At 39.7% G+C, this 22,621-nt stretch overlaps 3 protein-coding genes across 3 annotated transcripts in view; all 3 read left to right on the plus strand.

Moving 5' to 3' along the window:
• Positions 1–21,589, plus strand: part of LOC134811662 (uncharacterized) — a 24,003-nt gene extending 2,414 nt beyond the window's left edge. The window contains exons 2-5 of the mRNA XM_063818688.1: positions 19,383–19,505; positions 20,059–20,428; positions 20,632–20,728; positions 20,851–21,589. Coding sequence (XP_063674758.1) covers positions 19,396–19,505; positions 20,059–20,428; positions 20,632–20,728; positions 20,851–21,023 — 750 coding nt within the window. The 5' untranslated portion in view covers positions 19,383–19,395 and the 3' untranslated portion in view covers positions 21,024–21,589. The remainder of the gene's footprint in view (positions 1–19,382; positions 19,506–20,058; positions 20,429–20,631; positions 20,729–20,850) is intronic.
• LOC134826761 (baeyer-Villiger monooxygenase-like) lies at positions 7,383–8,117 on the plus strand. Its single transcript, XM_063839257.1, has one exon. It carries the CDS (start codon positions 7,383–7,385, stop codon positions 8,115–8,117), a length of 735 nt encoding a protein of 244 aa, XP_063695327.1.
• Positions 9,421–16,682, plus strand: LOC134811661 (PHD finger protein 12-like). The gene is made up of 10 exons (XM_063818687.1): positions 9,421–9,492; positions 9,687–9,862; positions 10,074–10,158; positions 13,332–13,440; positions 13,637–13,906; positions 14,086–14,231; positions 14,536–14,872; positions 15,037–15,231; positions 15,598–15,702; positions 15,938–16,682. Exons 1-10 carry the CDS (start codon positions 9,421–9,423, stop codon positions 16,312–16,314), a joined length of 1,872 nt encoding a protein of 623 aa, XP_063674757.1. The 3' UTR covers positions 16,315–16,682.
• Positions 21,590–22,621: the final 1,032 nt, after the last annotated feature.

A 22,621-nucleotide genomic window follows, 5' to 3' on the forward strand; every position in this document is an offset into this window, starting at 1 on the left:
GGAGAACTGTTGAGGACTGACGAGGAGGACTGAGGACGAGGAGGAAGAGTAGGAGGAGGACTGAGGAGGGAAGGAGGAAGAGGACTGGGGAGGATCAGGAAGACCCAGGAGGACCCAGGAGGAGGAGGAGGACTGAGGAGGACTGAGGAGGAGGACTGACGATGACTGAGAAGGAGGAGGACTGAGGAGTACTGAGGAGGATGGCTGAGGAGGATGGCTGGGGGGATGGCTGAGGAGGATGACTGAGGAGGATGACTGAGAGGGAGGAGGAGGAGGACTCAGGAGGAGGACTCAGAAGGAAGAGGAGGAGGACTCAGGAGGAGGACTTAGGAGAAATGAGAAGGAGGACTGAGGAGAACTGAGGAGGAGGAGGAGGAGGACTGAATAGGAGGAGGAGAAGGAGGGGGACTGGGAGAGGACTGGGGAGGAAGAGGACTGATGAGAAGGATGAGGAGGAGGACCCAGGAGGAGGAGGACTGAGGACCGAGGAGGAAGAGGAGGAGGATGAAGAGGAGGAGGAGGACCCAGGAGGAGGAGGACTGAGGAGGAGGACTGAGGAGGACTGAGAAGGAGGAGGAGGAGGAGGACTGAATAGGAGGAGGAGGAGGGGGACTGGGGGAGGACTGAGGAGGAGGATGGAGGACTGAGGAGAAGGATGAGGAGGACTGAGGAGAACTGAGGAGGAAGAGGAGGAGGATGAAGAGGAGGAGGAGGACCCAGGAGGAGGACTCAGGAGGAGGAGGAGGACTGGGGAGGAGGAGGACTGTTGAGGACTGATGAGGAGGACTGAGGACGAGGAGGAGGAGTAGGAGGAGGACTGAGGAGGGGAGGAGGAAGAGGACTGAGGAAGATCAGGAAGACCCAGGGGGAGGAGGAGGAAGAGTAGGAGGAGGAAGCATCTAAATGTTATTTCCATTTTTGTCCATTTTTTTCCGTTTTTGTCCGCTCTATTTTTTGTCCGTTTTGAAAATACAGGGTACCGAACGGACAAAAAACATGATCCCCCCTATAACAGCAAAAATTGAACATTTTATTTAGCAATTTAGGTGTCCATTAATGTCCGCCTATGTCCGCCTATGTCCGCCTATGTCCGCCTATGTCCGTCTATGTCCGCCTATGTCCTGTCCTTTTTGGATTCTATGAGACAAGCGGACATAGACGGACGTGACACCCCCCCCCCCCCCCCTTAATTCACACATGGGTGTACATCAACTATGCTGCTGAAGAAATTTGACGACCGATGAGAAAGATTTCTTTCAAATTCTCGAAAATCAGTCTAGGATCAACCAGAGCAATTCAAAACTTTCGACTATCAGTAAGATTGAACATATTGACTAAGCATGGGTGCAGGAAAGGTGTTGAAATTTGATTCTATGTTGTTGTTTTAAACAGTTCCAAATCAGAAGAGTATGGTCAACAATTTGTTGTTTTCTCGGTCAACACACTGAGCCCATTTTTATTATCAATAGAATGAAACATTACTAACTGTTGATTGAATTAAAATGAATTAAATGAAGCATTTTTATTTGATGTCATTTGGGTAATTCATAATCAGCGTACAAAATAAATCAAATCAAAAATTATGTTACTTTCATACGATGCCAATCTTTTTAGAACTGCTGTGTGCTACAAACGCAGAACGTGAAGAATTGTTTGATGCGCGGCTCAGAAAATTTACATTGCATAACCCATTATATATTAATATTTACTGAGCCGCACTCAGCCTGTCATTCCGCCGAATCATTAAACATGATAGCCTGAGGTCCCCAGGTAAACTAATATATAAACTTATGTATATATTAACAGCCGATGATACTATTACTAGTAAAATACTTGTTCCAAATATTAGACCGACGAAATATTAGACCATAAAATATTAAACAGTTGATGAGTCCAAACCTGCGCGCGTCTTGGTAGGTTCGGTTAAAAACTTACATGAGCATAATGCAAAACCAATAACCCTCAGAGCCTTTTCACAAAAATTAATTGAGTTTGGACGACCAATTAAGCGAAAGCAGACACTGCTTCGAGTTGTAATGAATATTTACCAAATCATGATTGATTTGCTGGCTTATGGCTCACTTTTCTTTGTATCACGTGATGACCCCCACTGTCGCTTCACTGTAGAGTTTAAACGATACAGGGGAGCCGCGCACTCGTGCGCGGCGGGTCATACAACGTATGACAATGACAAGGTGACACAAGAAGTTTATTCTACTCGTGACTTTTGAAACAATTAGCACGTCACCGGTCACGCATTGTATCACGTCGTGACCCCCACTATCGTTTCACCCTGTAGAGTTTCAACGATACAGGGGGAGCCGCGCACTCGTGCGCGGCGGGTCATACAACGTCATACAAAAAATAAAAAATAAGCTTAGGATGTAATTTATTGTTTATAAGCATTTGCATCACATGTGATGTATCAAAAGAATATATGAATTATATGAATTTTGGAATTTAAAAAAACTTTGAACTTCAAATATTATAAATTTAGGACTAAAAGCTTTTATAGACGGCGAGCCAATTACGATAATGTTAATACAATTGACATAAAAGTTATGAACATTTCAATCCTAAAATCACCATTATTGATACATTTTATGCACGCAAACTTCATACTTTATACTTGAAACGTGCAAAACTCCCACAATCTAATTATGTTTGTATTATTTACAATTTAAGGTATAACATTGAGGTCTACAATGCTTTTACAATTAATGATTCTCCCGTGAAGATTGATTGCATGACGTTGCCAACCCTTTCATATTTGCTCTATCCAGAGCCCTTACGCTTGCAGTAGCGCGCGCCCGCCTCAAACAAGCGCGCCTGCAGTGTTGCGAAAGCACATGGTTAGGTGAACTTTCATATCGTAGCTCTACAACGATATCGACATAGCGTTCTCCAACTGCGAAGACTAAGTAATAATGGCATGGAGAAATTTCTTCGGGAGAACCAAGGCGGTTTTTAACAGAATCGCTGTATTAGTAGAAACTCTTACGGGCAAAAATACGTGTATTCTGCTACGAGTTTAGAGACCTAACCGCTAATTAGACACAATAGTATGATGTCTAAGGATCGATAATATGTTAAGAAGTATAAATTTGGCTTTATTAGTCACGTGCTATACCAATGCGCGTTTTAAACTTTGACAGTCTATTACTCTAAGGCAAATAGAGTAATCATATTCATATTTTGTCAGCAATAAGATCACATTATTTTCTATTTGGTGTGAAAATATGAGCTAGAACGGAAATAATCTCGCTGAGTTATAGCTGTTTGAAATTTATGATGAACGCGCGGGTGCCAATTGATAACAACTAAATGCTTTTGCGCGTAGTGCGCGTCTAAAATTTGGCAAAAACGCTTGCGGAGTGACAATATTCAAACTTCGATAAAGTATATGAAGTGGGTACTTCTCAGAAAGGAAAAATTTAGGCAAACACGATGTGACTATTTTTGGGTTGATTTAATACAACTGCAAAAAATTATTCAAACTTCAAGCAAAAAAGTCAAAATTTTTACCACTTTTTTGGATTTTTACCTGTGCTAAAACATAAGATAGAGGGATTTGTTTTATTTTTATACCATCTTGTGCGGCTGTCTTTTAGCTATATTTGTGCAAATTTTACCGACATGCCAACAAAATTAACTTGCTCAAAATATCAAAAAACATGGTTTTTTGGCCTTTTTTTTGGCCCAAAAATCGGTTTTTTACGATTTTGACCGCGCTAACTCAGTCCAATCATCTTGAAACCACTTTTAATCGATTCTACGGTCAAAAATACGTCTAGTAAGGTGTTAATTGACGATGTCAATTCATGGCAGCTCGGCGCGGCACAGTAGCGCATCTCGCCGATCGCTGTGAGAAGCCTTATTAAGTGCGCGGCGCGGCACAGTAACGCATCGCGCTACAAAGTAAGGTGTATCTGGGGTCCCTAGCGTATCATGCAGACAATGCCCGTAAGAGCCTCTACTAATGATATGAGTGTACGCGTATTTTGTCATATATAGAAATGGCACTCTACTAATATACAACACTCAACTGTACTGTATTAATCAATATTATATCCAATTAAACGACATTAAACCAGAGAAGACAAGAACTTGAGAAAGGAACAATTCACTAACCGTACAAAAACTGATATGACGTTCAGGTAAGTATTAATGAAAATTTTACAGTAGCGCTCGATTTCTTTCATAAATTTTCAAAGTGCTCAGATCCGCGAAATATATATATTTTTTCTTTCGCTCTTAAAACTATTTTTGCATTACAAAACTATCAAATAGTATTATTGGACAGTATTTTAACACTTATTGGGCAAAAATATTTCATTGTGGATGTATAAAGAGCCAAAAAAAATTTGCGCGCAAAAAAACATTTTTTTTGGAAGGTTTTTTTAAATTTTGACCAGGTTAACTCTTATGTGCGCTTATAAACTTAATATTAGCTAATGCGGCATATTGAAATGTATCAGAAACCGAAATATCTAAGCTTTTCCTTGAAATTAACCTATCGATAATCCTGAAAAACCTCAAAAAATGACCATTTTTAGGGCCAAAAATCGGTTTTTTTTCAATAAAACCAGGTTAACCCCATTTTCAACACTTCCCACTATCACCAATCGATTCAAGGGCCAAAAATGCGTCTTTTAAGACATGTCTGATGACCCTGGTGTATCGAGCCGAAAATCCCCGTAACAGCTCCTACTATATAGAAAAATGTATTCACTCCATCGTATAATGCATCAATGTATTGAAAATAATATTCCTCTGTATACCAATTTCGTAGATTTATTAGCTGCTTTTGATTCAATGAAATGCATCAACGGATTGGTTTGATGTCAACTCGGCTACTGGACAAGGTGATACGTAGGGTCCTCCGGTCTTCAAATTTTGTTTCAATTTCTTTGCCTACTTTATGGAACTGGACAAGGCTATAAGTAAGGGGGCTTTATTACAGCTTGCATCTCCTGGGTTAGAAGAGAAACATGACTTTACTACTGACTACGCTGATATCATGGAAATATTAGACAACTCTTAGGTTGGGTTGCAGGAAACCACTGACTTTCTATGCTAATATAGTGTAGATAATAAAATATTGAATAAATTACATTCAATTTTAGCAATGGCCAATTGGCTGACTATAAGGTCATGTCCTGAACAAACAATTTTTTTAAATAGTCAAGTGATGCTAAAGCAGAGCACAAATGTGTAATAAGTTAATAGATTAAAAACTGATTCATGTGATGCATTACGCAGAGCACAGATAAAAATACTGATTCAATGATTAAAATTATAGCTGTGAGTGTCAATAAATTACTGTGTCATAGAAAAGGAACGATGTACACGTGATCTGAGATACCAATATCTCAATATCAAAAGGATAGTGTCTAGAAACATTCATAGTCCATGGTGACAGGTATCAAGTTAAACGAAGTTTAACTTGAACTAAGTGCCCATGCGGGTGAAACACAGAGCATGGCTGTCAGTAAAAGTGCATCGCACAGGCCGTATTCTACAGACAACACCGTGGACATGAACGTGGAAGGTCTCACAGTTAAGTACAACAGGTCAGAAACTTCGCTTATCTGTGTGCTATTATCAATACAGTGAAACAAATTTAGTGAAACAAATTAGGACGGAAACAAATTAAGACGGCAACTTAAATCAGGACTTAAAAAGCGGCTGTGTTAACCATAGTTATACTGCTAGTGAGGTATGGAACACAACTCCCATGATTCTTTTTTTGAGAAAGATTTGTGTTTACACTATCTGATATTTAGAACATTAGTATATAGACAATAGAACTTGCTAATAATTGTCTAACAGGTTATAATAAACAATAACCTGACATTTCAGCTCAATGGAGTATGGTATCATTATTGATTTTTTGATTTTGACCCCTAAAAATGATGAAAATGGTGCCTATTCTGCTCATTTGTCCCTTAACTTCATCAACGAAGAAGGCCAAGGTCCCCTAAGATTAGAATACATTTTATCGTATTAGATTGTAGTGTCCCTGGTAGTTAAAAAACCCATCGTAGACCCCAGGATGGAATTTCTCAGCACTTTGTTATATGGGGTTGTGCTAGTTGTATTCTTACACTTGTGCAGAAAGATGAAAGCAGAAAATAGGAAGAGAGCAGTGAAACAGGTTAGTAAAGAATTTTATCAGATTATCAAACCACATAGTATAGCAAGACACGATTGAAATTTTCATTATGATCATCCAGCTATTATCCTGGATAAAGATGGAATTAGATATTTAGCAAATGAATCCATATCATAGGCTGCTGAAGATCGTAAATTCAAAGTGTGTGTCATTGGAGCTGGCTTAAGTGGAATTGGAGTAGGATATACTCTTAACGATATGGGAATAGAGTGAGTTTTTCTTTCAATAAAACAAAAATTACATTTAAAGCCATACTGCAGCCATACTGATAGTTATCTTTTATGTGCACCAAAATAGCAACTTAACTTAGCGGTTTCAGAAATGAAATGTACTGTATGGGATCATTCATACATTTTGATCCCACATTTCAGGCCCTACTATTTCCATAAGCCACTTTACTCATAGTGTAAGCTTTTCTTAACCCTTGACACCAGGTTGGCTTATTTAATATGTGAATGATCCCTAATGCTTTTTGAGCAATTGACATGTCTTTAAATTCTGGTGCTTTTCAGACTTTAATTACTTTAACACTACAGTTACGATATATTTGAGAAGAATGATGATGTTGGAGGAACTTGGTATGACAACATTTACCCTGGTGTTGGGTGCGATGTACAGTCACATTTATACAGCTATTCACAATTTCTCAACCCAATGTGGTCAGAGAGCTTCAGTGAAGGGCCTGAAATCTTGGAATATGTCAACAAGCTAGCAGAACCAATCCGACCTAAGATAACATTTGGTACAGGCTGTTGTTAAAACCATTTGGAAAGACAATCTGTCAAAGTGGGTCGTTACATTGAGTTCTGGAAGAGTATTACAGTTTGATGCTATCATTGCTGGTACAGGACTCTTACACAAATTGAACACTCCCAAGATTCCAGGAGCTGAGCTTTTTGAAGGAATCGCTTTTCATACTAACCAGTGGAGGAATGATGTAAGTCTAGCTGGTAAAAAGATTGGTATAATTGGTACAGGAGCATCAGGAGTTCAAGCTATTCCCAGGATTGCGGATATGGGTGTGGAAAACCTCACAGTATTCCAGAGAACTGCTTCATGGGTTGGCCCTAGGTTAAATTTTAAATACTCGGATTCAGCAAAGTTTCTCTTTAAACACATCCCTGGACTGCAGAGACTTTACAGATGGAAAATCTTTTGTACTTACGAGTCAAGGTTTTTCATGCTACTCATGTTACCATCTAAAGATATGCCAATAATTGGGTGGCTGCATGGAAAGCTGCAGAGTTACATCCACCATTCAGTGCGAACCTATATAAAGAACACTGTGAAAGACCCTGATGTCGCTAAGAAACTGACCCCTGACTTTCCAATGGGATGTAAAAGAATAACACCCTCTGACTCGTATCTAGAAGCTTTCAACAAAGAAAATGTGCATCTTGTCACTGACAAAATCAAAGGGATTAACAAAAGAGGAATTGTAACAATGGACGAAAAAGCCCATGACTTGGACGTGATCATCTACGCCACAGGTTTTGACTTGCTGGGGAGTGTTAATGCATTTGAAGTTTCTGGTGTAGATGGAAAAAGTCTTGCTGATGACCACTCTGATGCACCAAGAGCATTTTACGGAATGACACACCATCTCTGTCCAAACTACTTCATGATGGGCGGTCCTGGCATTGTGCTGGGCCACAACTCTGTTATATTCATTGGGGAGTGTCAAATAAACTACATAAGATGTGGGATTGAAGAACTGTTGCTCAGGAAAGCCGCAAGTGTGTGTCTAAAGGAAAGTTCCATGGATTCCTACCAAGATTGGTCAGCAAACGAGATGAAAAACAAGGTATTTGAAGGGGACAAATTCTGTACAGGCTGGTACAGAAACTCTAAGGGCATCAACTGGACCTTCTGGCCCACCAACCTCATCAGCTTCTGGTGGCACACTCTTAACTTTGATTGTGAGAATTATATGTTTGCCTAGTCAGAACTGTGAGAGAACTGTTCGAATTATTTTTGTAGTTACAGATACATTGATTATACTGGTGTGCGTTTGTTTATCGTTAGTTTTTATTATTTCATAGTTTGATTTTAAAATAACGATCTGTTGATTCAATCGTCGATTAAATTAATTTTCAGAGTTTTAAACGACAGCTGAATTTTTAGTCTTTTGTAACAATAATTTTTTTTTGATTTGAAATAACTTTTTTCTAAAACAATTTTTAGTGTGATTTATAATAGTTTGATTTATTATCGTATTCACCGTATTAACATTATTGTCAGTTAATTTTTATTGAGGACGAAATGAAAGTCTCCACTATACAACAAAATATACCAGGTACATGTACAATGTACATGTACAATAAGTACATATAATAAATAAATATACTCTCATTTCGTCCTCAGTATATTAGAAATCTTCACTCTTGATCGACAGATCGACCCACTCAGATCAAGAGGGCGAATATTTTCAAAAAAGAGCTAATGTTTATGTTTGATTTTAGAACGGTATTAGAAAAATTCGTGTATCAACAATCTAATTTCCAATTCTCGGTTTGTAAGGATTACTGAAGTATAAAATCTAGTCGAGCAGCTGCTTTTACAGTACCTCATAAACAACTTGAATTGGCTCGTACCGACTTAAAGTCACCATTTTATTGGTAGCATATCTAATTAAAACTTATACAATTTATATAATTGTATAATCGAGTATTTCTTTCCTACTTCTTCAGGAAGCGCAGATTTTTGCGTTAGTAAATTATTTTCAAATTGTTAAATCTTAAACACTGTATTATGATATCATCATAGTGTTATGATGATAAGTTTGGAGTAAATTTCCTAAAATACTGTTTTATAGTGTTAAATTTAGAACTGATTTGTTATTGCTTTATAATGTAGATAACCACTGTGCTATTATTCAGCAACTCAGATTGAGATTGATGGTATTAAATTGGTATTGTTGTATTGTTATTTTGTTCATTGACATCAAATCGTAGATCGTGAATAATTCAAAATTGTGAGTTTTATTGGAGTGTACTGATTGGTATTGCAAACTTGAAATTATGTTATGTGTCCCCACGCCACTCCCCAAGGAATAAGGATGGTACGTCTCAGCACTTAACTCGTCCTGCTCTTGCACTTAATTAACATCTTCAGGTTCAAGAGTTTAACTAGGTTGTTTGGGAGTATGTAAAATGTATCTTTTAGTATATCTTTTAGTAATTCAAATTGCAGATCATCATTTATAACTCATTTATTCATCAGTTTCAATCGTATCTTGCCGTAGGATGTCTAAAAAAGAAAAGAATTTATCTTCCCTGGAAAACATTTCTTATGAAAATGGGGACGGTCTCACCGAGGTAATTGGATGTGATTTTGAGTCTTTCAATTCAGTTATTGTTATATCCATCCTTATTATCATATATTTTATGAGTTATCCCAATTGATGCCTAAAATGTGTTGTTGAACACCCTGATCTACCTCAACACATAGCAAATCTAACACCCTGATCTACCTCCGCACATAGCAAATCTAACACCCTTATCTACCTCAGCACATAGCAAAGTTGATAGCACCGCCTGGGAGCGTATCTCTCAGCTACCAGGAGCACGAGAGGATTGGTAAGACTAAAGGTGTGAAACCCAACAACGACTTCTGCAGCTACTGCAGCGAGGGTGGAGGGCTAATATGCTGCGAGAAGTGTCCTGCTGCCTACCATTACCACTGCTGGTAAGTTTCAATATCTCTCACTAGGAGTTATAATGTTCCCTTGCCGGCCTCATGTTCTTTTTAAAAGGTATAATTCATGAGCTAAATAGCGCGGTCTCCATTTGTTAAAAGGACCGGACCATGTATATTATAGAAATACCTTGTTTTAAATATAAAGTTCTCGAGGATTGCTGTATTTGTGAGATATCCAACCATGGTTGTTGTTTTTCAGCGAACCCCCACTGGATCCGAACAACTTGCCGTCAGAGGAATGGTTATGTAACAGCTGCACCCCTCCCCAACCCATCTCAGTCGTCGTGAGTACATTTGAACTACAATTACTGTGCACTACTACCCCCCGCATATCGGCGGTAGTACATTATATACACTGTTTTAATAACATGTTGTGTCTTTAGCATTATATACAACAGGGAATTATATAGTTGTTAATGTGAACAGTAGGACAGTATGTTAGTAGACACACACACCTGAGAAGAATGTGTGCCCCACAGCTAGTGCTGCCTCCCCATCACAAGTGTACACATAAGTCAGACAGCTGCTGTTGAGGCGTGTACACTGTACATCATACCCCACGTGGCAGGAAAACACCATGTGTACTTGTGTGTGTGTGTGTGTGTGTGTGTGTGTGTGTGTGTGTAGGAAATTGCCATGGTAATATACACTCTGGCATGGTGGGCGTGTATAAGTGTTCTGTGTGATATTATGACGGTTATATAATTGTGTGTAACAAGTGCAGTTCCTTATTAGCGTGTAACTGAGTGTCCACACACGTCCTGAGCGCTTTTACACTCGCAAGTGAATTAGCGACCGCCAACACCTCCCTTTTTTTGCCACAAGATCAAATATAGCTTCTTTCTTGAGAATTTAGACCTTGTTATGAACAGTTTCTAATTTCAATGGGAATATTTTTTCTCTCACGGGGGGAGGTGATGCGATCAAACATGCGAAAAATGGCATTTCTAGTGAGAAAACCCTCTACAATAAGTACAAGTTGGCCTCTATTAAAGCAAAATGTACTGACGACATCAGCAGAAACCTGGACATTCTCTGCCAGAAAGGAGCATCGTCATGGCTTACCGCTTTACCGCTGGAGGAATTCCACTATACGTTATCAAAGCAGGAATTTTCCGACGCCGTCCTGATGAGATATAAACACCCAATCAGAGACAGACCGCAGATATGTGCATGCTCTAAAGCGAACACCATAGACCATGCACTATCCTGTGCTATGGGAGGTTACAGGGATATGCGGCACAACCAGATCCGCGACCTAGAAGCCAGTCTCCTGGAAGAGGTATGCAAAGACGTTCGGACAGAACCAAAATTGCTACCTCTAACAGGAGAAACCTTCAAACTCAAGACGACTAACACCCGACCAGATGCAAGGCTGGACATCACGGCAAGGGGGGTCTGGAACACCGTGGACAAGACGTTTTTCGACGTTCGAGTCTTTCATGACGGGAATAAAAGCAACAGTGGGCCCATTGACAAAGTGTTTCAGAAACACGAGGCTGAAAAGAAACGAACATATAACAGCCGGGTCCTGGAAGTGGAGAAAAGCACATTTACACCCCTCGTTTTCTCCACTAGCGGAAGCATGGGGAAAGAGGCTGAAGCTTTCCATAAGAGAATCGCAACACTCATATCAAACAAAAGGGGAACACCCTATAGTGATACGATTTCTCACATACGCCGAAAACTCCGCTTCTCAATCCTCCGCACAACCCTCGCCGCCATCCGAGGACACAGAGGAAGAGCAGTCCAATGGTGCGACGACACGAACAGCGACATCAACCTCATACCAGGATGGACTAGTAATATGTGTTGATATTATCTTTATATTTTCAAATTGTATTGTATATAATAATTTTACACTTTGACCGTTGGGAGCGGTACCTTCAAAAAAAAGGTGATGCGATCTCCCCCTGCCCCCCCCCCCCCCCCGGCTGTGTGTGTGGGCTGTGCACAAATTGAATTTTTCGACCTTCTTTATCCACGGCCGGGCTGCTCGCCTTTCTCATTAGATTATCCCCTAAAAGTCTATTGGGTGGGGTAACCTGATACGTGGCCCTTCACACCGTGAAACTGTTCTACATCACCCATAATCTCTCCTGCCTCATGTAATATACATCATGCAGTGTCGTCGTGAAACTTAAATCCTGTTAAATTGTGTACAGAGAATGTATGTAGGTAGGAGGTTAAAAGGTATTCTGTATAATATTTCCGTGGATATATTATGGGCACATATCCACAGTATTCTGAAAGCCAAATCACGCGAATATTTTTGCATACACACACACCAAGAGAATACCTGAGGTCGAGAAAATTCTAAGCTATGCGAGAGTGTATAAGTGTGACGTTGTTGTATATAGCATGCTGTGTACTGTGTACAGACTATTATACATGTATCGGCTAATGTTCCTGTAATGACCCGTGTGTGGCTCTGATATTTGCGTGTAAATTAGGAGTCTGCTATCTCATAATAGCACGGCCAGTGTGTGTGGGTGCGATCATATTCTTCTCCTTGCCTCTAATCAGATAAATGCAGCACGCCCACATGCGTGTATGCGTATTGCTAGGTAACCGTAATCTAATATTTTAATCAGTCTTCTTGGACCTGTTCTTGGTGGAACAGTGCATGTACCCCAAATATCCTTCCCTCATGTTTAATGTTTGTGTTTGTGGGTGTACCGATATAATATATTACACGCTGAGTAATTATGCGGGAATTGTGTGTACGTGTTCCACTTATCCCAGCAAGGGAGTGTACACCTGCTAGTGTGTTAAAAGGAGCTTGTCTGAAACACAGCTGCTGTGTAGCAAGGTTGTTCTGTGTCTTGGAGACTGAGTATTTCTGCTCTAACATCTGGTTGCCTAGACGACGTGTGAGGTGGGCGTTGTTTGCAGTTAATTTTGTAGAGAACATTTAGACTCGTGACACATGCACAGTGAACACATACTTCTTCTCTATTTTGTTATATTTCTAAACTTCTTAGACGTGGACCACAAGCGTGATTTATGTTCAACCTAATTTATCGGCCATTTGGGTCTGTACATGCGTATGCGGGTAGCAGAGCAATTTCCAATCCTCACATCATTGAAAATCATTCTCCATTATTTTATACGTCCAGATGGTTTCTCCTGTAAGACTTGATCGATAGATTTGACAGTTTATTTTGAGATAATGAGCCAATTTGGATCACCACTAGCCGACGAAAAGGTATGTTTACATTTTGCCGCCGAATTAAAGCCAAAATTGTCAGCTAAATTTGCCCTTCGATGTGATTAGAGAGTAGCAATGTCACGTAGTGGATATGCGCGCCTTTACGCGCGCTTTCTAAATTGTGCAAATAATTTTGGATCAAGCGCTCTTACACACACACGGCGTTGGGTGAGTCTTACATTCCAGCTTAGCCATGTTGCTTACCGTAGCTGACAACTAGCCTTCTCCTAATGTCGGTCTTTTCAGAATCCTTCTAACAAATATTTGACGAATGCAGTGTTCGACATTGGCCCTGTTCCAACTCCTTACGAACTACCAGAGGAGTTACTACCCACTTCAGATCTTCCCGGTTCCGGTGAGAATCCTTGCGACTTCAACTTAATTCAATTAGTTAAATTTTGCTGCTTGAAACTTTTGGAACGATTTTTGGACCCGTACTCCGATTTTAGTTATACCGTTTCTAATGATAACTCAAGAATATGATTCTTCTTAGAATCTGTTCTTAGAGATCCAATTTTTAATTGAACTCCCAATAAATAATGTTATTTCAGAGCTGCAATCACGGAAACGCCGTCACTTGAACCCCGTTTCCGCGGAACAAAGCAAAAGAAAATTCAATTCCTCCTATCCATACGATCTTCAGAATTTCACGGCAACTCCAGTGTGTTTCAAATGTGATAAGAGCGATCGAGGACATAGACCCTTGATTTTCTGCTGTTACTGCCCCCTGGCGTTTCACCTCGACTGCATATATCCGCCCCTGCCATTCCGTCCCACCGGAATGTGGATGTGTCCCTTACACCCGCAATACAGCATTCCTAGTGCGTTTAACATTGCTTTGTAACTTTTTATTACAGCTCGTTTGAAGAACGAAGCCATATAACTTTATCCAGTCTGCAATCTGCATGACATGTTATTATGGGAACACGCTTATTCCTGTCTATGTGTATAATAACGTGTTATCACTCAACTTGATCACTGATTACCGCTATTCTTTTAGAGTTCCACTCTCTACGATTGAGTACCAGAATACTGGCTCACGAAAGTGCCCTGGAGCCTGTTAACGAACATGCTGTCCGCACCAAGTTTCTGAAGAGAGCTAAAAAGTGTCAAAATTCGATAGAAACAGTTCAGAGAATGACCACGGTAAAGACCATTTTGATCACACTTTTACACGCTTAACCTAATCTATCTCTCGTGATGCTGGAATGATCATGCCCAAATATTCCAAAAATGTTACATTTTACAAGCCGTTGTACTACTATATCACCAAACCCGCCTTAGCTTAGACTTTACTGATTAGGACCTCTTCTCGATTTTACCAAAAAATACTTTTTGTGCATATTGGAAGTGTATGTTTTAATGTAATTACATTGCTTTGTTCAGGCCCGGGTGTTGACTCCTTGTAAATGTTTCCTTGTCGAAACTTACCGTCAACAATTTATTCCAGATACCGGGTGCGGTGGAACAGTATTACAAGATAGGACTGGTTTTCTGTCGCAGCAACGTCTCCACCAAAAGCCCGAAATCTCTAAAGGAACTGAGTGCGGCTAAAGTTTCTGATAACATGGTTAAGTCTGAGAGCAGTCCGGCTAGGGTGTCTAGTTTCTGTACATTAAACGGGTGCAAGCACGCCGCCAAACAGTGCAAGCATTATCATGGTGAGAGTTCTGGGCTGCTTCCTACCAACAGTGCTAAGAAAAAGCCAATGAGACCTGTTAAAAAGGAGGACGGTGGAAGATTGGATGTTCCGAAGCGAGATAATGGTCTCAAAGCCCCGGATATAAGTAAGATAATATACTTCAAGTGAAAATTCAGAATTCATTTTACGATTGAAAACATATAGAAATTTTTTGGAATAAGTTGCCATGTTTTTCTTTATTTGGCTCGTGACTAGTTCCTTGAATTATAATGAAGTTAAATTTCTTCACCTCACTATCTGTGTTTTCAGACAAATTGCTAGACAGTATGCCAGAGAATGCAATAAGAAAATTAGCGGCTCAATTTCTCGAACAGAACCACGCTTTGTCAGTTGGGTCAGGGATACCAAATGGGGGAATCGTGTCGAAAGACCCCTCACTGCTCCCTCCACCTCCCTCGCAATTTTCCATCCCTCAGCCTCCGACTCCTTCTACTCCCCATAAAGGTTTGCTAAACTTCCTTTGATATTTTAACTGGGTATTCTAAAATCATCTACGTGGGTGTTTAGACAATGATAAGTGACCTATACCATGAAAATTGGGGAGCCAATGCGCTTCTTGGTACGGTATATACAGCTCGATATAGCTCGCTAATAGGGCTAATATATATCTCCCCCACGATGCTTGTTTTAACCACTCATTCGGATGAGGTATTCATTCAGTCACATACTGAGTGTACTGAACTGTGTATGTATTCAATACTTTCGTGCCTGATTTGGTGTCATTCTGATTCCATAAAAAGTCTGCTTATATACACAATCTGCAAATACACCAACAACATTTTAACACTTTATTAATGGGTGGTGTTATAGTTTCAGAGAACTGTTTGCCGCTCTCGCACGTGGTGGCACACTCCTTCCTCATACAAGGGGACACAAAATACTCGATCAAGAAGAACTCCTTCGTTATCGGAATAGGTATGTGATTTTCCATAGTATATACCACATGGCTGATGGCTCCTCGTGGAATTAGTACGTGATTTCTCCTAAATTCCAATTTACGTACTCTACAGTATATACCTCCATAACCAAATATCACGTAGAATTGAATCTGCTCAAGCTACATTGCTCAAGTGTTGCACTCCATTGTTATATTATTGTATGAGACCCAACCCCTCATGACGTATCAGTACATTAATTGTTATGTTTCCAGGTCACCGTGCGGATCTGAAACTGGAGCCGGACGTGTGTAACGCAGTCTCTCTCCGTCACTGCTGTATCCTGTTCGACAAGGTTACCGGTATCCACGAACTTCTGAACTACTCCGAGTACGGTACGGTTGTTAACTCCCTGTTTTACGGTTGCAGCTCCACCCCCCACTCCGTCACCCGGTGTATCTGCTCTCCCAAGGTCCCCGTACATGGGTGGGAGGGACCCTGTCAGTTGCCCAACGGAGCCGAGATCCAAGTGGGCTGCCACAATTTTACTTTCCGAACTAACCCCGAGTTTGCTTGGAGCCCCGAGCTGGTTATACACTCGGATAGGGGACACGCTGAACAGGCTCCGCACAACCTCGATTTTTTGTCATGATGTGTTTGTGTCAGCTGATTTTGTGCACTTTAAACTCCCACATGCCCGGTTAATGTAAAGGACCGTCCACCATAGTAATTTATCAGTCCCCTAAATTTGTTCAATGGATTATATTAGCGGACGATCTTGATCAGTTATCAGCTCCGACTAAATTCTAGAATCTGGCATCCAGATTTCAGCTTGAGTTAATCCATGTTGGTTTAGTACCGTAAATCGAATTTAAGGAATTGAGTTGTTTGTTGGTAGAATATGGCATGTGCCCCAGAAACCCTGTAAATAGATACTCTTAATTGATATAAACTCTGTTTCTATGGTAACAATTGCAATTTCTATTTATTATCTGCAATGTACGTTGCACCATATTACAACGCGTGAGTTTCACTGCTTCTACCGCACGAAAATTATCTTGGTCTAGTATTACCAGTTGTAATAATTCAATTTTATGAGGTCATTATATTTATATGCATCTTGCACAGGATATGCAAGCGCTAGATAATTTTACCGAGCTCAAATTCAAATCCAAATTTCAACCAATGACAGCCTACTCCCAGTTCCGAGCGGCAATCTCCGTCTCTGATTCAATCAGTTATCTCTGTCATCTTCACACCTCCTTATATGTAGTTCCCAGGACTCATAATGACAAGCCCCTTCCTCACCGTCACTAAGACGCATCAATATAAAAATAGCACCGCCCTCACTTTCTTCTATTGTTTTTTCTTCCCTTACGTTTGTCCGAGTTGACTCCGGTCCTGGTTAGCAAGTAAAGCTCTGTAATGAATCTGTTGAGCTCGTGCCAACTTGCTGACCATTACCCGCTCTATCTCTCCTACCACTGGCTCATCCAGTACGTATATAATTACTGTCATTACGTGCCTCACTCCTCTCCTATAATACAGCCTGTGTGTGTAGCTACATTTCTTCTCTTGTCTACAGAGAGCAAGGGGTGAGGTCATCTCTCTCACTCAGATATGTGTGTACTAGGGCGGCGATACCCTCGCTCATTTAACGGAATTCTTGCTCCTTTGTTGTTTCAATGTGGCAGTCTTAATTTCTCTCTCACAAATGCAATGATAAAGGAGAAACTATGATTGGTATTTTCTATAAGATCCTTCCGCCTGGCATTCTGCCTTAAGAGCACTTAGTTGAGGTGTCCCTATTTTTAGCCTGTTGGCCGTGTAATCTACGAACCAGCTGTGTTATGCACCAATGATCGACTTACTATCACCCTCCAATTCCCAACTGCCCCTTCTTTTGACCTCATAAGGTCATAGTTTTGTTGTGATATTACCTCATCTAACAACATTAACGTTCCGAGCCTACTTACTCGTAACATGATGCAGCATTGTTCCCGACGCAGCTGCACCCACCTGGGGACATCCTCACTCGCATAACATTATTCATCATATCCCTCCTTCTCTTATCTTAGTTTGTGGCACCTGACCTTCATTTCTCTGTCATGTGACGATGATTTCATCTAGCAGGCAATCATGTGATTGTATCAAACCCGTTGAAAGTAGTTTTGCTTTCTGTTTCGTCATGTTGCTATAAAAGAATCTGCCCTGTCACCTATCACTTAGCATAATGGCTCAGTAGCAGTGTTGCATTGTAAATAAAAGTTTTTGCAGTATTGTATACGTGCGGGTAGTTAACAATTATTATTAAACATATTTTCTCAGTCTAGCTGGCGGCGTCTACCCACCACTCCCTCTACTTACTAACGAACTGGGCAGCTGTCGATAATTCTCGACTAATTTCTGCCTAAGAACTTCTTTCTATTTGCTAGCTGTAGGATCAACATTCAATATGACTGCTAATTTGAGTGAAAGTCGTTCGTCTTCCTTTTAATTATATGTGGCCTGTATAGTATGTGATTTTCGGTTTAGCAAACAAACGAAGTTAAATTGACCTCAATTTGTTGCACATCCACAACAATTATATTTATCAGATTTTGTCTCCTTTTCTTGCGAGCTGTACGTCTACAACTCTACACTGTGTTGTTGAGATAATAGCCGAGTTAATTTAACGTGTGAACTTGAGCCATCGTGTGCATAACTTCTGCAGTATGCCGGAACTGGAAATAGCATGTTTGTAGGTCTAAAAGTTGAACTACTGAGATATATTGCTTAATACTTATTAATCGTATTAGGGACGTTTCAAATTTGACAGCTTTTCATGACTTGGCAGCTGAACAAGTGAAAGTATTAACACAACGTGAAAAGCTGGCCTCTAAGTTTCGAGCTTTTCGTGTAATTCTAATTTCTATTGCAATTTCGAGCTTTTAGCAGACAGTTTATCGTGCCCGTGCTATGGGATGAATTAATTTGAAATTGTAATAATACCGATGAATAGCACTAATTAAAAGCATAACTAGTCTAGTTATTTGTTTTGTAGTTAGATGAGTGGTGCTTAGTAACCACGCTAGGAACGTTTCAAATTCGTCAACTTTTCATGACTTTGCAGTTTAGATAGTGAAGATAATAACACTAATAATATCAGAGAAGTTACTTAATAACATAATAACCAAAGCTATGAATAAAACAAAGTATAGGTCACATATACATGTATAATGTTCAAGTTACCTGTTAGGTAATTAGCTGATGTGGTAAGGGCTTTGTTTAGTATCGGTACGGAATTATGATAGGTTCGAGAACTTTTCCGTTATTTTATCGTCTGTCCAATTCGTAACTTTTTGTTACTGAGCATTCTAGATCACACGTGTGTTGATAAGTTTTAATCTCCGATGATCTGTATATATACGTTATCTGATGTCACATTAGCACTTGTTTCCCCTGTAAAGCTGCCAAGTCTTGGAGAATTTAAAAACGTTAATTTCTGTAATAGCGCTGTCATCAGTCATAAACTAAGTTATTATCCTAAGTGGCAGAACGTTTGATATTTTCCTTCTAATAGCGATGGGATACTCTTCACCCGCATAAGCTTGTCCACACATTTCAGTTAGTTTCACTATTAGTTAGTTTCACTATTAGTTAGTTTCACTATTAGTTAGTTTCACTATTAGTTGTATAACTATAATTCATTTGTTTCTTCTAACGTAGTTACTTATCATTAGCAATTGTAACAATGACAGCAAAGCCAAAAGAGAGGTCCCTGGAGAAAACTGTGACGACTTCTGATCCTCCCACCGGTGACAGCTCCCTTCCTAAATCAGAGAAATCCATCGAGCGTCGCAAGTAAGTCAATAAATAATCAACTCGCCGGCGCTAATTCTGTTGTTTTTGTCGATCCTCCAGAAAATTCGATTTCCGCGTGAATTTTGGCGAGGTATTCGAGCTTACAATTAAACATAATGATCTTTTATATCAACCAGCCAGTCTTTCTTTAATATCAATCCGGTAGCGATGATGGTCTGTTTCCATATTACTTCAGCAGCTTTTAAGGGAAAGGGGGTTTGGAAAAGCGGACGATTGCTGACGGAGGGGAGGGGGTCTAAAATTGACAAAAGTTTGCTGACGTAATAATTGAAAACAGTCCCTCATGTAACCACAATAAATTGTACATGTTCTAGCTTCCTCTAGGGCGGTCAGTGGTCATTCATTATGTCACCCTGACATAATCGTGTATTATTTATTATTTGAGGAAAAGTGCGTTTATGAGTATGACATCATTCGTTGATTAGTATGCTATATTAACACATTCAATTTCAAATAGGATATTATGAAATATGATCTACAAAGTAGCCGTCCGGTATTTCGTAATGGTTATTTAAATGATGATTTTCGTCAGGAGTAACCTAGTTCGACGACTTAGCAAGAGAATAAGACGGATAGTGGACGACAAAATACTTGATGACCGCCACACAGATGAGACGCTTATCTCGAACATTCCTCCCAAATCTCCGGGCAAACCGGTCCAGAAATCTACAAGTCTCAATCGAGACAAGAGAAATCAAGTCTCTATGAGACGGCGTCTTGGTTCTAAGAACCACACAATCTCAAAATGTCACTTTGAACTGAAAGATTTTGAGAATTACAGCACTGAGGATATTCCCCAACTAGCAGAACACTTTGTGAAGTGCACCGATCCAGCCCATATTCTACCCTCCAAAAAGTGTGAATCTCACATTGCCTTCAGCTCCAAACCTCCTTTTCTTAAGGTAACGATTTCATTTCAAACGATATTTAATGATTTTTATTGGCTCTATAACAATTGAGTGAATTCAAGCAACAAATTTAAATAATTAGTGGCTATATAACTATATAACTCCTTGTCTTCGACATTAAAATCAGTATAGTAGTAATTTCTTGGTTTATCTTTTGTCGGTATCACTATTCGCAAGGTGATATGAATTTCTCGCAGGTAAAGAAGGAAGAGATCCCCGACGTGGCTTTTGCCGAAGAAAACCACACAGAGGATCCAGAAATACAGAAAATTATAGACCTTCTCGTTCAAAGAGGTGGGCTTAAATTCAGATGATAGTTTATCAACATTCCGATCATTGTCGTCTAAATTAGCGATCTTGGGAAAGAAGTTATAAATTTTCCATAAATTTCTATTCTTAACAACGTATCTCCGCAGCAAACCAGTATAACGATGCAGCAGAGGGGAATAACGAAGAGATGAGGGAACTTGTGATGGGTGCTAACAGCAACATGAGATGGTACCTGATAAACAGAGTCTGGGAGGGCATCAAAGCTACCTCCCGCAGCGTCGACTGGACTGATTTCCTTAAGATGATGATACTGTCTTAGCAGAATGCGAGATTTGTACTCATATTGACTGTTGTGATGGTGATATTTCGGGTGCTCAATCAAAGTTGTTTTCTAACTTCCTCCAAGGGCTTGAGGATTTTTACAGAGTGTTACAAATACAAAGAATTTCGTTTTATGAAGTTACTTTGACAGAACAGTATTGAGATTATTGATTGTCTTGAGACACCGTGGTATGAGATGCTCTTTAAAGCTGAAGTTGCCAATGGATATCGAGTTTTTTAATTCGTATGTTTTCTCTTACCTTTAACTGATATATAATATACCAGTATGACCAGGTATGGTCAGTATGACTGGTATTTTGTTTGTTTTACCAACGTCTAATTATGGATGATTTAGAGCTGGTTTTTTTCTATTTCTTCAAATTTTTGGTTGCAATGAAAACACTTGTTTATGTCAAATATCATATTTAATTTGGACCATGGATTAATTTAACATAAATTTGTACGTTACAATCTTATTTATATATCCATGTCAAATTGACTGTATATTATGTCATATCGGTAATTTTTTTGATAATTTATGACCAGTTCGTCGATATACCGGAAATGATCAGTGTGTTTCTTTCGTATTTAGGCGTCACCATACTTCTCAGATGATCGTAGGTTAGGTTGACACTTGACATTTATGTTTAAGGTTTATAAACTTTTACTCAAAAGGTAAGAATGAATCACATCGCATTCGTATGATAAAGAATAAAGATGTTAGCTCCATTTAAGGATCAAATTTGGGCGTCTCAGTAGTGGCAGGATTAGAAAAACGGCTCTCTCATGCGGCATATCCGTCGGGGTAAATACAGAATATTCTGTTGTAAAAATGATCATTATTGTAATGCCTGAAAATGCAATTTTGTATTCGCTTCAATCGACTTCAACTGTAAGTTACAAAATAATATGGTATACTTTGGGCAAAATCCCAAGGTCTTAATACTTGACCTACAAAGCGCAGATCCTTGGCCAACCTTACCTCTGAAATAGGAGTCAAATTCTGTATCTTGGCACGCGGCCTTCAAAGTGAAATAGTTGTCACTTGTCGGTGATTATATGAATATACCGGGAGGAGACCTTTGTAAGTTATGAGAAATTAGCTTCAACTCCATGCCTCCCACAGTTGTAAACTGTGAAGAGTCTAGACTGTAGACCTAGTTGGCCTATTGCCAAGCTTGCATAATCACTTTCCAATTTTACTGGTTATATGAATATACATATTATATTATATGAATATACATATTATATACTAATTATACACCTCTATATTCTAATTATATCTCTGAAATGAGGCTCCCGTGACATCTCCCTAAATTGACGTATCTTTGAGTGCTGACTGTGTGACTTGATTGACGATGTCAACCCTTCCAGATCGTTGCTCTGCGAATTAACAGAGTAACGATCTTGATGCGAAGTACAAAGTAAGAATGAAGAATAATAGTTTGCGCGGCGCGTCGAAGCGGCGAAGTCCTCCAAACTGTAACGTATTTTGAGTGCTGACTGTGACGCGAGTTATTAGTGCCAGTGATAACAAATGCTCCGATCACGTGACCAGTGTGCAGTGACATGTCCAATGTCCGTATTGCATATATA

Source organism: Bolinopsis microptera, chromosome 2 (genome assembly GCF_026151205.1).
Source record: "Bolinopsis microptera isolate Bmic1 chromosome 2, MBARI_Bmic_1.0, whole genome shotgun sequence".
NCBI classification, from domain to species: domain Eukaryota; kingdom Metazoa; phylum Ctenophora; class Tentaculata; order Lobata; family Bolinopsidae; genus Bolinopsis; species Bolinopsis microptera.

Bases quoted from the DNA above. Each gene is read 5' to 3' on its own strand.
- LOC134826761 (XM_063839257.1), top strand. From the start codon at position 7,383: ATGCCAATAATTGGGTGGCTGCATGGAAAGCTGCAGAGTTACATCCAC.
- LOC134811661 (XM_063818687.1), top strand. From the start codon at position 9,421: ATGTCTAAAAAAGAAAAGAATTTATCTTCCCTGGAAAACATTTCTTAT. The intron at 15,232-15,597 runs GTTTGCTAAACT...GTGGTGTTATAG, and splicing joins TCCTTCTACTCCCCATAAAG to TTTCAGAGAACTGTTTGCCG. The intron at 15,703-15,937 runs GTATGTGATTTT...TTATGTTTCCAG, and splicing joins CTCCTTCGTTATCGGAATAG to GTCACCGTGCGGATCTGAAA.